Genomic DNA, 17,157 nt, shown 5'->3' on the forward strand with positions numbered 1-17,157 from the left:
CAAAATCTTCCAGGATATATAGAGGTTAAAAAACCTTTCTCTTGTCTTTACCTTCCCCTGTAGTTTTTCTCATGAACCTTTTCTTCGTTGCTCTGTCAGCTGTCACGCTGCCTCTCATCTTTCTCCCCTACCACCCTGCAGAGCTGCACCTTCCTTTCCATTCCTCATGTCTCCCTCCTTGAACAGATCTTCTTCTTTCCCATCTATTATAACCACTTTCTGTCTTTATCGGTCCACTTCACACTGTCCCTCCCCACATCCATTATTTTAAATCTTTATCTCTCTACTTATTGGGAAAATAAAGTTTGGTAAGCTGTCTTTTCTCTCCATCTACAGCAGACATTTCCAGTGAGCCAGGGCCTGGGGTCCAGCGCAGGTTTGAGCTACACACCCTACCTGACTCCCATGTCTCACAGCATGGGCCTGGTGCCCACAGACATCCTGCCCAGCACCCCTGTTATCGTCCCCGGCAGCCCGCCTGTCTCCGTGACCGCCGGCTCTTCCTCCAATCAGAAACTGCTGCGTACTGACAAGCTGGAGGTGACCCACCCAATCACACTCCTCCCTCTCTTTCTCTTAGATAGGAAGAGCATGAGGCCAGTCGTATCTAATGTTCGCTTTGAGGTCGTAAATTGTAATTATGTTTCTGGGATTAGATGTGTGAAAGAGATGCAATGGATTTGTGGTGCTAATGAGTATCATTTATAACAACTCAGCCTCATGGGTTGATCTTACAAATAGATATGCAGTGTCTCAATAGGTTGTATGCATCCAGCACTGTGCAGTGCATCCAGAAAAAAAAACCAATACTAACTACTCCGTTAGACACTACCGGAGATGACATTGCAAAAAAAATATGATCAAGCCTTATAACTAAAATTTGGATTTATTTATTTATTTTATTTATTTATTTTTTTTTTGTCATTATCTTAGACAAGGGCACATTAAGTATTGTTTTAAACAAATCAAATCTCACGTCTCTTATTATTTCACAATATCAGAAAATTCCTGGTCATCCATTTAACTGCGGTAGCTGTTCGTGTTATCAATGTTTCAGTGTGCTGCTGTATGATTTATTAATTTTGGAGTGAAAGGATAAAAGTATGTGATTTTCTTTCAACAGAAGAAAACAAATAGTTTGCTACCGTTGCATTATCCTTGAGCATCTGACTGCATTATCCTTCACACAAATAATTATGGCTTCTGTCAGAAATCTGATGCAAAAAATTGATTTAAAGTGGAACTTTGCGCTGTACAAACTTGTGCTTTGAGAAATCATCCACAGTTAGACTGGGACAATTACTTCAACCATCTCTTTCTTCCCCCTGGCCAACTGCTCTGAATGGCAATAGCTTGCTGATTGTCAAACAGTGCATAAGGGGGAAATTTTATTTTGCACTATTTTTATAAAACTAAACAATAGTCTCCCGCAGACCTGGAGGTGATGCGTAGGTGTTTGCCTGTATGTGTTTTTCTCTGGAATTGCTATCTCTTAGCAACTGAATGAAGTTGGCGCTAATGAAACAATATCCCTCTGAGACACGTATATACTCCCACACACCAGTGTGTGTTTGTGCGCCAATGGTTTTGGTTATGTGTGGATGTATGTGCTTAAATGTTGTGTGTGTTCACATGTGTACAATTTGTGTGTCTCAGTCCCAGAGTGCAAGTCAAATCGTATTCCCCTGTGATTCTGCTCTGGCCTCTGAACAGTTGAACACTGACTGGTTCAATGATTCAACAATTATTTTGGTTTGACACACATTGCAGATTTGTTACATGGTATTAAGGCTTTTTGTCGTACTGAGTCGAATATAGATTCCGGTATTGTGTGTTGAAACAAACACGGTGGTTAAAGATTTGCAGCTGAGTTAAGAGAACCCTTTGAATGTACCGCCTGCTATGCAGTGGATGTGTTAGATCATGTCCTGATCCATGGATTCCTCATTTTTTAATATATTTAAGTGGTGAAATAGCATGATAATGAAAAGGCAAGGCAAGGCATACGAGACACGGTGAATCACGGTGAAAACAAAACAGAAAGACAGTTTCTCATTTCCAAAACAAATATTAAAATGACATGAAATATTATCAAGAAATATTGTGAAATTGCTCACACTTCAGTTACTGTAGTATCAGATGAGAGGAGAAATTGGATTCAACCAATGCAGTGAATATGTTGCTGTGACTCTGCCTGGTTTTGCTTCTTGATGTGATGAAAGTTCACACATTCATCGTTTGTGTGTTTCTGTGTGTATTCTTTTTTTCTCTGTTTGCACGCACATATCTGTGTGTCTGTTTGTGTGTGTGCGTGTGTGTGTGTGTCTGTTTGCCCACCTGACTCTCCTATTCCCAGGTTTGCCGTGAATTTCAGCGGGGCAACTGTGCTCGCGGCGAGACCGACTGCCGCTTCGCTCATCCGAGTGACAGTCCCATGATAGACACCAGCGACAACACAGTCACAGTCTGCATGGACTACATCAAGAGCCGCTGCTCCCGCGAGAAGTGCAAGTACTTCCACCCTCCAGCCCATCTGCAGGCCAAGATCAAGGCCGCCCAACATCAGGCCAACCAGACAGCTGTGGCTGCGCAAGCTGCCGCCACAGCTGCAGCCATGGTGAGCAATACAACACAGCCTAGTCACTGTACTTTGTGCCTTTACAGTGGTAGGCCAGGACACATACACAGATATTTATCCACATTGTAAACAACCAAATCTCAAATCTCTCTTATTTTGAGTTTAGTGCATATCAATCTGTATCAGACAATAAAGCCATTTTATATCACCTATACACAGCATACCCTGAACCTTCCAATAAGAGCATGGAATTTTATCTTTGTATCATGGGCGGCTTTTATAGGGTATCAAATAAACAAATTACTGTTGTAGGTTTTACAGTTGTGGAATTAAGCACAAGATACAGTATGCGAAATGATTCACAGTCACAATAAACCCATATTAGCGAAGGGGTTCTGGTACAAAGCTGCTGTCCCGAGGGAGGGATGTCTGACTTAATGCAAAGCGCAGAGTGCTTAAAATGGAGAACAGAGAATTTCATGTGTAAAGTAATACACACTGTAACTGTTAACTGACAGTCCAAAAATGTTGTTAACAATAACAATTCCCATATTTTGTGTTAATAATAAGAAGTGCTGAAGTTATTTTGTTTTTTTGTGATCACTCTTGAGCAGTTTTATTCCGATTCAACATAATGGAGCACACAGGCTCAGTAAAGACACTATATAATCTTGGGTAACACAAAATGTAAACACATGCTGTTGATGACGACAACCACACAAACATAAAATGTGGAGCACTGCTTTATTACTGTAAAAACATACCCATTTGCTGTTTTTTTTCTAGTGGACTCCAGTGTACACTAACTAACAATACTCATCCCAAAGTGAAGCCTTTGTATACAATAAACAGGGTTTATTGAGACCTAAACACACCAGAATAATGCTGCAAGAAAAATCTTATTATCTCACTGCAGCATGCTTTTTATTTTCAAATGCCCTTGGTTCATATAGAGACAATGTGCTGCCCCCCCCCCCCCCCCCCCCCCCCCCCAATGATAAGTGCAGCACTCTGCAGATCAGTGCAAATTGAATCAGGGATGGATGAGGATGTAACATCACGGGTGGGGGTTCACCCTGCTCTGCCTTTAGGTGGAAAAATGCCCCAACAGGCTGAGGAAAAGACAAGCAGGAAGACGAACAGATGGAAATGCAGGCAGGCAGGCAGACAGACAGACAGACAGAAGGGTTTGGCAGTGTTTCTTGGCTGTGCCCCACCCTCCAGGCTCTGAGTGGCTTCTTCTTTGAATGGTCCTTTGGCTGCTGCACTCACACACCTTATACTGCGCCACTGTGCTAACTGACGTGTCTCTTCCATGGCATGGGCATGCTTAATGCGTTGCACATACCTCTCTCATTGGCTGGCTCCATCGCTGCTTGCTCTCCCTCGCCTTCTTCCATAAGTCCACAGTGTGGAGGATAAGGTGACCATGAGTGCAGTTTTGTTTGTGCACACGGTAGAATCAATGCAGGAAAAAAACCCAAATAATTAAAATATCCGTATATAAGAGAAAAACTATATAAACTGTATTTTCAGTACCTGCCAATGCTTTACACCAACTACCTTAGCTCAACAACTTCTCCATCAGGAACGTAATGTATCATCAAGAACATTTATTTTAATTGTTAGTGTGTTTTCCTCCCATGCTTCATTTTCCTCCTGTGTTCCATATATGCCCCACTTTGTCAACTTTATGACCCAGTTCCCAGTTTACCATCAGCAATTACAAGCTGTGCTAAAGGTGAGGAGGTTTAACCTTAGGACAACAAGTTGTTTAGTCAGCACCTTTAATCCAATATTCTTAGCCTAAACCTGAAGCAGAGACCCATAAAACCTGTATTGCTGCAATGCTGCAAATAGGTAATATCATTATCCATAATTCACTTTTTTAATTTAAAACAAATAAGCCGAAGTGTACTGCAGATAAGGTTACACATTAACAGATACAGTGAGGAAATCCTATTTTTGAGATTATGTTTGACTGTGCCACATTCTGTGTTGCTTGCCATGCTGTGATCTTCTTTCTCATTGCAAGTCGAATGCAATCATCTTTCGTTTTATGTCACTTCAATAGACCATCTTCCATTTTAACTAACCACGATGTTTGAGTCTGTTAACACTGCAGTGCATCAGTGATGCATTGTCACTCTTTAATAGGATCTATACTGTTATATACTCTTTAAAAATCCACATACATGAAGCAAGAGGCTTGTGCATGGACCCCTTTAAATGCTGTGCTCATCACATCCTTGTCATCTTTTTTTCCTCTCCGCAGTGACATCAAATGTAGGCTGTTTTCAATAAATTAATCAAAGCAAATCCTGAAAATAAAATTGCTTAATATTACGTCATTGGGTTGGCATCAATCTAATATCAGTTCTGTTTTCGTGATTTAATCGTCTATAGATTTTAAGATGTTGTTTGCATCTAGGAGGAATGTAAAAATAAACAGAGCTCCACATTCTGTGATTAAACTATAACTGCGCCTCACATTGTTTCACCTCCCCAAGTTCATCGATCACACTAACAGGCAACATGCCCTCATGATACAGATGTAGCTAGAGGATTTGTCTCTGATGATGTGATTATAAAACAGCTTTTTGTTAGCACCGCCTGGACTACTTCTTGTAATTGCTACAAGGGTGACAGCACCTCACCAGCCTCTTGCTAATAGTAATAGTGTTCAACTGTAGTTTAAAATCTGATCATACAAGTGTGTCCAGACCTTTCTGCCAGTTGTGAAGGCTGAGGTGAATAATGTGAGGGGCTTGGCCCAGAGCTCACTCACATCCCAATTAGTGGTGAGGGTTTTCGACATTCCTTAGGCATGAAAGCACCTCACATCATCAAATCAAGTAATCCAGGTGCACTGTGATTGTGTTGATGATACTTCTGTTCAGATCTCACATACAGTGTCCACCCAGTATTTATAATCTGAATCATTTATGTTTACCTCACTGCATTTTGTTCTTGCGTAGATGTTAAAAAATTGATTGACTAGTTCAGAAGTAGTTGACCTTACTAAAATGCTTTCACAGTAGTTTTGAGGTACATCATAGAATCTTGCTTTTTTTTAACCAAAGGTTAATGTAGATGCTTTTATTTTATTTATTTATTTTCTTTTTTTTTTTTTGCTTTTATACTAATTCAAAAAGTAGCAATGTTTCTTTAAAGTAAACAAAACAGTTTTTTGTTTATGTGCATGCCTATTGTTTTGTATGTGGTATACTTGCATTCAGATTATTTTTGTTTTTGTTTTTTTCCTTCTCACCTATCCACAATGCAATGCTGTCCCCCATGACGCACCTCTGCTTGCTGTTACCTGTATGTTAATACGCTTGAATCCCATTGGCCCACTGCCATCATGTGCTCGCTGCCTGCTAATTAAAGACTCAGTCGACTGCCAAAGCAATGAAGCGACCCCTCGAGGCAACTGTAGACCTGGTACTTTGACCTTTCACCTTTTGCTTTGCATGTAGCTTCTTTAATTGTACTGTAGCCACTCACAAAATTTAAGTTGGCTCTTTTGTTTTTGTGAAACCTGGTAAAACGTTTAAAGTGTAAATATTTTGACATTTATGAACACCAGTGGCAATTCTAATTATACTGTACATTTATTCAATGAACAGTTATAATGTAATGTTAAAATAATTCAAGTTAATACACTGTTTTCTGTAATGTGTTGTTGATGATTGCCATGCTACGGTGTAGTTTCTCATTGTCCTTGTGATAGTTACACCAAGTTTCCATTGTGCCTTGTTGTGCTGTGCATAGAAATTTAGAAAAAATATCAGTGTTGATTTGTTCAATCATCTAGTTTCAATGTACTATGCTCTTGTCATCGATGTGTGTGTGTGTGTGTGTGTGTGTTTGTGTGTGTTTGATGGTTAGGCGTTTCCCCACGGTGTCCTCCAGCCCCTACCAAAGAGACCAGCACTTGAGAAGAACAACGGAGCAAGCTCCCTGTTCAACCCCAGTGTTTTGCACTACCAGCAGGCACTGGCCAATGCACAGCTCCAGCAGCCCGCTTTCTTTCCCACAGGTAAGAGCTCCCTGTCGATACATCCAGCACACAGATACAGACACCAGCACTAATAGGTATGCAGAGCATGCAAGCACACACAGACGCACAGATACACTCACTGCACTGAATGTCCTCAGCTAACCCTTTGTCCATCATAACTCTTTTATTTTTTATTTATTTATTTATTTATTTATTTATTTGGAGTTTCTTATGCTAAGAAAAATGGACTCTCGTGATCAGTCACATCTGTGAAGTTTATATTTTCTTTTGAAACAGATCATTGCAAGTGACACCTTATCGCTGCCAGATGGAAGGGCAAGCACAGGCTTTGATCAGAGCAATAAAGGATATGATATATTACCCACTGAATATGATTTCCCTATCAATCTAACCCCAAGTCAATCAAAAGAGGGAAACAAGCCCAGTTGTTTCGACCACAGTCATTGCAACTTTTTAGTTTAGTGCGTGGGGGAAAAAAGCCTGTTTTTTGGAGCAAATGCAGCTTATTCAGTATTTATTTAATTTGCCATGACTGACATCGATATTGGAAAAAAAATAACATTTACAAAAGCAATTTTGTTCCCATTTTGTCAAATTCACTAGACTCTGTTCCCTTATTCCTCTCCAGTTCTTTGGTCCCGAACAAAATACTCTCCCTGTGTTCGGCACATGCAGGAACTAACAGTAGCTCAAGCCTGCAGTCACCTGCTAAATGAGTTAACTGCAGCTGAAACAGTAGCCAGGAGCCACTATCATTAGTAATGAGTATTAGACTCCGATCCCCTCGCTCCTTCTACCTACTCTTTTTGTTTCCCTGTGGCGAGAGATGTCCGACAGCCCCTCCTCCCTCACTCCCTCTTTATCTCAGCTTTGGCTCATTTCAGATGGATGTGGTTTCTCCTTAATGTTGGGACAGCACATCCCAAATATTTTACACATTCACATGAGAGCATTTCAACTAAATTTCTGATGAGCAATTTATCTGGATGGTCCTGTATCCGTAAATCACACCCATCCCCATTTCAAATAGATCAGGGTGGACATCATTCTACTGACCCGGCATGATGCTGCTGCCCGCCACTTTAGTTTCCTTTCCTCTTCTACTTCTTCTTTTACTTCTACTTCTAATTTTTCTAGAGTTTTTTTTCCCTTGAGGTTGTTTTTCATAGTGTGTAATAATTCACTCGCTGCAAATATTTTTGTGGCCTCAGAAGACTCAGGAATAAGAAAGTAAACACTTGTAAATATTAAGAATATTTGGATCCAAGTGTTAAAACTGAGTAGGCCGCTTGTGGGCCAGTGGAAGATTTGTTGCAACTATATCTTGATCTCAGGCAGTGGGATCGTCGAAGCCAGTAGAAGAAGAAAGGCGTTTCAGTGGGCTCCATGCTCCCTGACCTCTGAGCCTCAACTAGTGAAAGAAAAAGCACAGAAAAAAAGAGGAAACCACATACAGCGAAAGAGAGTTCCGAGTAAATTCAGTTCATATCAGAAAGTAAGATGTCAGCACTTAATGGGTTGGTTTTCTATCATTTCCTTCCTTCCAAGTTTGCAAACAATAACCAAAGAACATACATGGCACAAATTCATATTCTACTGTATAACTGAGTTTGATTTAACCGCTGCTGTATATAAACTTACTAATACAATAACCAATTAAGGGAAATCCTCGGCCTGCTCTTGTGTACTTCATTCATAACTGGCTGACAGCATCACTATAACAGTAGCGTCCCAGCTGTCTTTTTTTTTTTTTTTTTTTTGTCTTGTGTAACCTTGTTGTTCTCCTCCCCCTCAATTAACCCATTTATTTCCTCCTCTCTCTCTCTCTCTCCCTCTCCCTCTGTGTCTCCCTCTCTCTCTGTCTTTCTCTGCATGAACACAACAGGGTCAGTCTTGTGCATGACTCCTGCTAGCAGTCTTGGTAGGTCTCGACCTTCCCTTTGCTCACTCACACACACTGTTTGATGTAGGTGGGAGGGTGGGCGGGGGGGTTGGAGTGGGATGAGTGGGCAGTAGCCCTTACAGGTGAGACAAAAGGTCATTCATACGATTTGAAACATTAAAATGTTCTCGGGGAAATTCTCACTCAACTGTTTGTATGTTATCTCAAACACACTTATGTCCATTTGTATCACCTGGAAGAGTTTTAGATCTTGTTTTCTTACTGACTTTCTTGCTAATGACTGTTTATGATTATGATATTTGTGTAGATAAAATACTGCAGACTGATCTGTTTGGTCTTAAGTTGTAGGATAGCTACTCTCTGTTTGCTGTGCTGTGTTGATCAGGAAATTTAAATCAGTTTTCCCAGAGAAATTATTTGCAACTGGAGCTTTTGTCTCTGCAACAACGGGATGAGAATTACATTCACGCTCCAGCCGGCTAACCGGCACATCATACTTACTTACAGATGGTGAATTGACAACGAGGAATATTGACTTTGAACATACTGTTAACCACAATCCATCATAGTTGCCTGGTTTTGGCATTCGGAATAAAGTCGCTGCCTGGGTTTTTTGGCATCTCCCCTCTGGTCTTCATGTCAGGCCACATGGACTAAAGGAATAAAATTCCCATCCCTAGTGCCAAAAATATCATCGATTCATTGTAATTGGTGTGTTTTGCTCCTTAACTTCTCTGGGAAAAACAGCAAACTGATTTTCCGTATAAATTTCCTTACTTGTGATTGTAATCAGCTTCTCTCCTCTTGTTTTTTTTTTTTTTTTATTTTTATTTTTTATTTTATTTTATTTTTTCTCCCATGCTCTCTTTTTCTTTCTTTCTTCCTGTCCTCCTTGCTTTGCATTGTGAATGGTTGCATGCCATCTGCCGGTGTAACCCTAACGATGGCTTGCTGGCTCTCTGTAACATCCGCCACCATCACCATCACTACCACGGCCATCAACAATGACAAACACACACACACACACACACACACACACACACGCACACAAACACACACAACACGCACACAAACACACACACACAAAACTGTTGCCATGGTTACCATAATGCTCCACCTACCTGTCCATTGCTACTACCTCCTTCCCTTTCCCCCATTCCCCCCACCCCCCACCTCCCCTTTCCCTCCCTCAAAACAAAGTCCCAATGATGTACAGTGCTACGCCTGCTACTGTCTCTGCAGCAACAACTCCTGCCACAAGTGTCCCCTACGCAGCAACAGCACCAGCCAATCAGGTTTGCTCCTTTTAAAGCTTTCTTTCATCAGTCCCTGGAGCTCTGAATAAGTCCTGCTTTCTAATAGTGAGCTGCAATAACCTGCAGCTGAGCCATTGCCCGTGCCCAGCCCCTCCCTAGTCATGTGCGCCACTGTACTGGACAAGCGCACAAGTTGGGGTTCTCAAGAGAATTTAAAGCATAGGGGCTACCTGAGGAAGCAAGTGCCAGCGAGTGTATGTGGAACAGCCCCATTACTGCTAACAAGCACTTCTTCAGAGCTCCCACATTTGCAAAGTAGTAGTTGTGTTGTGTTGCACTACTTCCTGGTTTTGTTTTGCATGTTCTGTTTACATTTTATTTTCCACTTTTCTTGTTGTTGTCAAATAAGCCTCTCCATCTGCAGTAGGGGCATCATCTGTACTGCTTGTGTGCTATGCAAACACACATTCAAGCAAACACATACAGACAATGTCTCCAGCACTTGCAGCTGACTCGCAACAACCACCATGTTGGATCTTTTCCTGTTTCCACTCAAGTTTCACCTTTTTGCCTTTTCCTAGTTGAAGGATAAAAATATGAGTTACGAGCTTTGCTTGTCAGGGAGAGACAGACACAGGAAAAATGATCACAGACATCTAAAAATGGCCTCTGATCGCCGGCTCTCCTGTTGCTACATGTCAGCAGGAGCCAGGGAAGCTGGGCCAGGTTTGAATGCCAGAGTGACGCATGTGTGCCCCATTTTAAACCTGGAAATTTCAGCACAATGCTGGCACTCTGGACTCACACAGCTGGCAATCATTTACTGGTAGTCCTGTTTAAAGGTTTCTTAAGGACACACAGATGAAGGTAAAAACGGGCCTGCAAAACAATTAAGTCATTTTTAACAAGCGTGTGTAAAACAGAGCATGGAGAAATTGTATGAATTAACAAGGTCTTTCACAGCGTCTCTTTGGAGGTGTCTTTTTTTTTTTTTTTGTTTTATCAAAAAACAAATTCATATAAAGTATGAAATGAAACTTACCCGTTATATCATAATTATAAGTGAACTTTTGCAAGTCGTGGGGACTAGTATTATGAATTTTGTATCTCTGTTTGTTCCTTTCACTGGTCTTTTTTTACTCTTTGGCCTTGTTGCCTCAGCCTCACTGTCCAGAGAAAATGTTTACATTTCAGCTTGGATAAATAATTTTAGGAAAATTATTAAAATTATTATTATAAAATTATTCAAGTGTCTAAAAATAGCTTTTAAAAACATTTTGTGTCCCAACAAGAATGAAATAATCAGAATTGAAGTACACATTGTAAAAATAAAAATGACTGGTCCACTTTAAAATCAAAAAAGAACATTAATAATTTCCCTGACGTCCTTCTTCTATCGTTAACCAAGAATCTAGCCTCAGTATCTTTTGCTTTATTGCTCCTCATGGGCCATCAGTATATGCACTTCCTGTGAGTCACCATCTCTTCCTGTAATTGGCATGCAGCAGCAGTAGCAGCAGGAAGCTGAGCTGCTCTTTAAAGATGCATGTGGGACAAGGAGCCAGAGAAACACTGACGTCAGCCCTCGCTGTCTGTCTCCATCTGCCCCCCTCCCTCCTTTTCTCTCTCCACCCACCCCACCCTGCACATAGATTCCTCCAGCTCGGACACAGTTACCACTTATACTCACCAGCTGCACTGGATAATGTGCACGCCTCGTCGAGTAAAGTCATCACCAGCATATGGTTTTTCAGAATAAACATCCAGGCTTCCATTTTAATTATTTTTATTTACGGCCACAAGCTGCTGATGTTACCGTCCTGTCAGTATCTATCAGTCCCAAACTTCTGCGTGCTAGTTTGTCTCAGCTGTTATCATATCCATAATAATGTGATGGCTCCTTTTCTCCATATTGAAGTCGGACAGAACTGGATTCCGTGGACGTCATGACATGAGAGCCAAAGAAGCCTGCAGATGTTCAGTCATAGTGACTATGATGTTATGCATAAAAAGACAGAATAGGTTCAGATTCTGGTCAACTCACAACCCCTAAACCAATCGAATCCCTCCATGTCCCAACATGTATTAACCGTGTGCTCACAGCACTGGGGCGTCTGGTCGCGGCGCTGCCTTTACTGGAGAGCGAAACACTGCAGTGCCCTCTACTGTCTGAATGTCGTTACACAGCACAGTGAACCGCCTCGGTGTGGACAGTCTGCCCACTGCAGTGATGAGAAGACCACTTTTCCAACCAGAGTGTGATACTGAGCAGAGACAGGTTCAATCTCTCACCTCGCTGTGGAGGGAAACGTGCTATTGAGTTTAACAGTTCAGATCCAATGCGATTACAGTAACAATCTGCTATCACTTTGTAAGACAAGTTCAAATTCTGCTTATATTTCTATAACACACACTTAATCACATTTTATCATTCAAATTCTGCCATCTAATGGTGGCAAGTGTGATCTTCTGACCTGAAAACGCTGCCAGTATCACTGCACCAAATCCTCGACAAACAGGACCCGTAAACAGCTCTTGAGGTTTGTTTTTAGCCGTCTGTGGTGCCAGACGGTCGGGGTGTACCATCTTCTCTGGTTGATCCCACCCCTCTGGCACCCGGGAATATTTCTATACTGCACTACAGAGCGGGCTGTCTTCTCAGCCTGTGCAGCTGCACGCTCTCCACCGGTGGTGACCCTCTGTGATGCGTGACGTGACCGATGGCTTCTGTACTTTTGTCTGTGAACAACCATCATGTGTCTGTTGTGCGTTGGCTTGCTGCCAGTGGCGGCCAGTAGCTCTTCTACCTGTTCTCCCCTCTCTTATCCTCCTCTCCTATTCTCTTTGTTGTGTGGTGGATTGGTCTTTATCTCCAAATGGAAGAACACAAACAGATGTGACCAGATCTGGGTCGATTGCTATTTGCAAATAACTGGATCTTTTGTTCTTGTCCACATGAAACAGCAAGCAGGTGGCATTACCACAACAACTAAAATAATTATTTTAGTAGTTGTGGGACGTGTTTTCTCCAGCCCAAAAGTCTCAGTATGCTGCACCAGGCTGTATCATGTGTTGACCAGCCATGATGACAAGCAAAAGTGTTTCTAAACGTGGCCTCATTTCGAAGTGGGGCAAATAGCATGAGGCCATATCCTTCTTCAGGTTTCATCAGTCTGCTTCACCCTGCGCCTAATTTTCTGACTGTGTTTCTTCCAAGCCGTTCATGGTGTTGCACTCAGTTGGGCACGTGAAAAAATATAGAAACAATGTGAAAATATATGAGCCAGGAAATTTTCAAACCTTTGTTGTTTAGTCTGTTCAAATATGGCTCTGTTTTTTCCCACTTGCTATGATTTATTTGCAATCAGGAATGAACCAAAACGACTGCAGCGAGATCCTTCAGAGGTCTCAGTCCTGTTACAAACAAATTCTGGAGTATATTTTCTACCTCCATCTAATCCATGCTGTTTCTGAGTTTAAGATAAACAGTTCCTAACAAAATCTAGGACAAGGAATAAAGGTCAGCCCTGGGCTACCAACAAATTACTGTCTTGGTATTTGGGCAGTACAGGATCTTTTCAGGACTTTCTTCTTGTTTTTACTAAATCCTTTCCAGCCCAAACACATAACCGATGAGTGGGGTAAACATTCTCACACAGCTTTTAGTGATGCATTGTTTGAATTTTTATCTGTGCAAAAAGAAAAAGAAAATCTATCTGGGAAAAAAAAAAACAGCAAGTGAACCGACTGATCCCAGAGACATCAGTCTGAAAACACCTTTAGAAAGAATTCAGTTCACGAACATGCCTCCTAACCCTCGGGTGATGTGGCAAAACATTTTTTGAACAGTTTCAAAAGATATTCCACACATTTGGCTTTTTCTGGTGCAGTCATACTCAGTTTGTTTGAGACAGAAAAAATCTAGCTCTTAAACGAGACACCAGAAAGTAAATCTACCAGTTCTGTCTCATCATTCTCAGGTTAATTAATCAGTCAGATAGCATTTCCCTGTCAGACATTTGTGATGATGCTCTTTTAAAGTACACAACTGTGCTTTACATGATAAATGTGACTAAAAGTTTGTCTCTTCAAGGTAAACTGAATGCTTTGTCTCCTTGTTTTCTCCCCTTCCTGTTCCTCTCTCTGTCTCTCTGTGCAGATCATCCTGAAGTAAATATCAGGAAAGGAACGGAGTGTCACGAAGCTGCACTGGGAAACCCAAAACAGCCCCTGTGTAAATACTACCTTACCTCTCCCATAGAGGTCCAGCAACCTGCATGCTAAAAGTGTAACACTTCAATTTAACCGTAAGAACTGCAGTGCCGGTGTAACACACACAAAAAAGATATATACTGTATGTATTGCTAGAAAAAATTATTAACATGAAAAAGTCAAAAATATTCTTATGTATAATATTACATACATAGCAGACACACTATAGAGGTCATTTTAACAACTGTTCTCTCAAATTACCGTTGATCCCCCCTCTTTCATATTTATTCTAAAAACCTCTGCACAATGTTCATCCCTTTGGTTCGTACAAAACGATGGATTGATCTGCGCTATATGACACATATAGTGCTTAATGTGGAAATGGGAAAACAGGAAGCGTCACAGAAAACCCGTGCACAACCACACCAATGCACTCGCTGCTTCGAAGACAGTTTTCATCTGGTGGTCTTTGCTTTTTTTTTTTTTCTCTCTCTCTACAAAGTTGAATGTCCTTGGGGCAGACATGCTTTCTTAATGTGACTGTCCCTGCGAGGGTTCCTCTGTGACCCTCGTCTGCCCCAGACGCTGTTAAGATGCCATGATGAAGCTTACCCCCCCCCCCCCCCAACCCCTCACCCCTCACCCCCATCCACCTTCCCCCGCCAACTTTTCATCTCCGGAAACATCTTGCCAAAGTTGCGGCTTGGAAGAGGTCAATGGAATCAACCTGTCAGAGCGCAGGACCAGATTTTTACACCCAGACATATTTTGATTTTATTAATTTTTTTTTTTTTTCTCTTTTGCCATTGCAAAAGCTGCTGAGCACACCCTTTATCTGCTCGGGTGTTTTGTTTCTGCAGAGTGGCGTGATAGATTGTGCACGGATTTCTGCATGCAGTAAGGACAGGGGAAGACAGTGCCCAGTGTTGACAGAAGAAGATAGTCGCGGCCATTACCGTAAAGCCAAAAGGCTCAGGTCTGTGCCAAGGGTTAAACAAAGCTTGAGGGTCCACTCCAGACATACCAAGCCTTGAGTGTGTGTGTGTGTGTGTGTGTGTGCGCGTGTGTGTGTGTGCGTGTGTGTGTTCGTATCTGGAGACTGATGGTCTGCCGGCAGACTGGGACTTGTCGCGAGGTCTAGCAGGTGATGACAACACCAGGCCTGGTAGGAGAGTTTTTCGAGGGACAGGTGAGGGATTTAAGTGCTAAGACTAAACAAAAAACGGTGCATTTGACGACGCTCGTCAAGCAAAAAGATAACTTGAATTTCGACTGGAGGGCTATCTGTGACCGTCGGTTGTCCTGTCCAACCCTACTATCACCGATAATCCTGTTCCATTTTAGAAAACTGTAGAAGTGCCTAAAAAATGTTCATCAACATGTTCAACACTTGCATCCAGAGTGTATCACTAAAAAGTCACAGACACAACACACTGGCTGTCAGAAGCTACATGGACTTTTCGGGAAAGACATCACATTTTGCGAATCATTACTGGAAACAGTTTTCTAGTAACCATTCATTAACATCACAAGTGACTTTATCGAAACAAAAGAAGTAAAAGAAACAACAAATCAAAAATAGCTTTGTAGAATGTTTGGTGACTTTCATGGTGTACCATTGTTTCTTACCATGGTTTGAGTAGTTTACATGAGGAACGTGAGTGAGAAAAAAAATGTGTTGTTAACTGCGTAATGTATGTAAAGTGTCTCTTATTTTGCGAGTTTCTATTCATAGTTCTGGAAATGTATTCAAAGTTATTTAAAATTTGTGTTGTGTCTCCTCTAAAGTTTTGTTTGAGTTCCCCTGAAATCCACCACCTCCTCATTCTCCTCCTCCTCCTCCTCCCAGAACAATCATCTGTTTTTCAGTCAGCATCACAAACATTTATGATATAATTTTAAACCAGCCCTCTTTAGTTTGAACTCATTACGCTAAATCTTATTGTCCATTGTTCAAATTTCATGGTGCTTGATTAACATTGACAATCCACAGTCATTTGTTTGGAACGAGAGTGCTTCACTCCAGTTTCACGTTTTGGTTCCATTCACTTTTGGCTGTCTTCACATGCATTATGATTGTGTGTAATATTTGTGGAAGGTGGTAAAAGTTCTATTTTGTTGTAATTTATCTTGTGTTACTCTTGGTCAAATTTTAGTCAAAAACAATGTTGTAAACTATTCTATTTTGAAATGAATGTAATTTATTGAGCTGTGCTACGTTCTGCACGGTTGGTCATTTCAAGGTCTAACCTGTCAGGTCAGCGAATGAGAAGCCGCACATGTCTGAGGGGTGGGGTTTTAAAGGGGGCCCACCGATAGAAAGCTACTGGATCTTTCTTGCCTTCTCATTGATAAAAAAGATCACGGCGTTGCAGTAATGAGCGTAGTTATAGAGTTGCTTGTGTTGTTGGAAAAAAAAAAAAATGTTTATTGTATAGATGACATTTTACCAAAAAAAGAGAAGAAAATTTCAAAAAAGATGTACTTTTCACTCTAGTATAATAGTATTTCATAACAATATTAAGTTGTTGCTGTGGCAACCAAATGTTGCAATTACTAAAGTTGGGTATTTTTGTAAATGACATTGTTAAGTTGATTTTTGTTTCTTTTTGCTAGAACACTGTACACAAGGTAGATTGTAAAGAAGATACCAACATTTCTTATTCTTCACTGAGATTATGACAATGACCTAATATTTTCATTAGCAAATGACAGCCTCTATAGCGCTGTGACTGTAACTCTAAATAGATTTAAAGTCATCAATGTTACATAGATTATATATAAATATATATATAAGGACTAAATAATCTATAAATGAATAAGTTTGGATGTACAGCCCTTCCCCTGACAAAGAGCCTTTAGGTTCCACACTGAGACGTTTTATTCGAGGCGTATGTATCACTAGAGTTAAGGATTGCACTTTTCATATTCTTTAACAATGTGATCTGTTTTCATTTCCTGCTAGTACAGTAAATCTGTTGATCAATCAAAAAGCAGATACTACCGGTTAATAACTTTAATTCAACATGTTGCATGGGAGAACAATATTTTTTTTGTTTTATTACTAAATGATAACGTACTGAATGTTTCTAGTGAAAAAAAAAAAAAAGTCTGTACACAAAATGTCCTCATTTGGTGACCCACGATGCCCTTGTGTATGGAATCTTCTTGACATGTAATGTTT

General features: G+C 40.9%; 1 protein-coding gene across 12 annotated transcripts in view; it reads left to right on the forward strand.

Moving 5' to 3' along the window:
* Positions 1-17,102, forward strand: part of mbnl2 (muscleblind-like splicing regulator 2) — a 46,863-nt gene extending 29,761 nt beyond the window's left edge. For 3 of the 12 annotated variants that reach the window (XM_029518203.1, XM_029518220.1, XM_029518211.1), the window contains exons 4-9: positions 337-540; positions 2,357-2,617; positions 5,969-6,022; positions 6,470-6,620; positions 8,488-8,523; positions 13,921-17,102. In XM_029518203.1, coding sequence (XP_029374063.1) covers positions 337-540; positions 2,357-2,617; positions 5,969-6,022; positions 6,470-6,620; positions 8,488-8,523; positions 13,921-14,045 — 831 coding nt within the window. In that variant the 3' untranslated portion in view covers positions 14,046-17,102. Of the gene's footprint in view, positions 1-336; positions 541-2,356; positions 2,618-5,968; positions 6,023-6,469; positions 6,621-8,487; positions 8,524-9,705; positions 9,801-13,920 lie in introns of all 12 variants that reach the window. The other 9 variants (XM_029518229.1, XM_029518262.1, XM_029518245.1 and 6 more) reach the window with 9 other exon arrangements.
* The last annotated feature ends 55 nt before the right edge of the window (positions 17,103-17,157 follow it).

This window comes from Echeneis naucrates, chromosome 2, assembly GCF_900963305.1.
Source record: "Echeneis naucrates chromosome 2, fEcheNa1.1, whole genome shotgun sequence".
Classification (NCBI taxonomy): Eukaryota; Metazoa; Chordata; class Actinopteri; order Carangiformes; family Echeneidae; genus Echeneis; species Echeneis naucrates.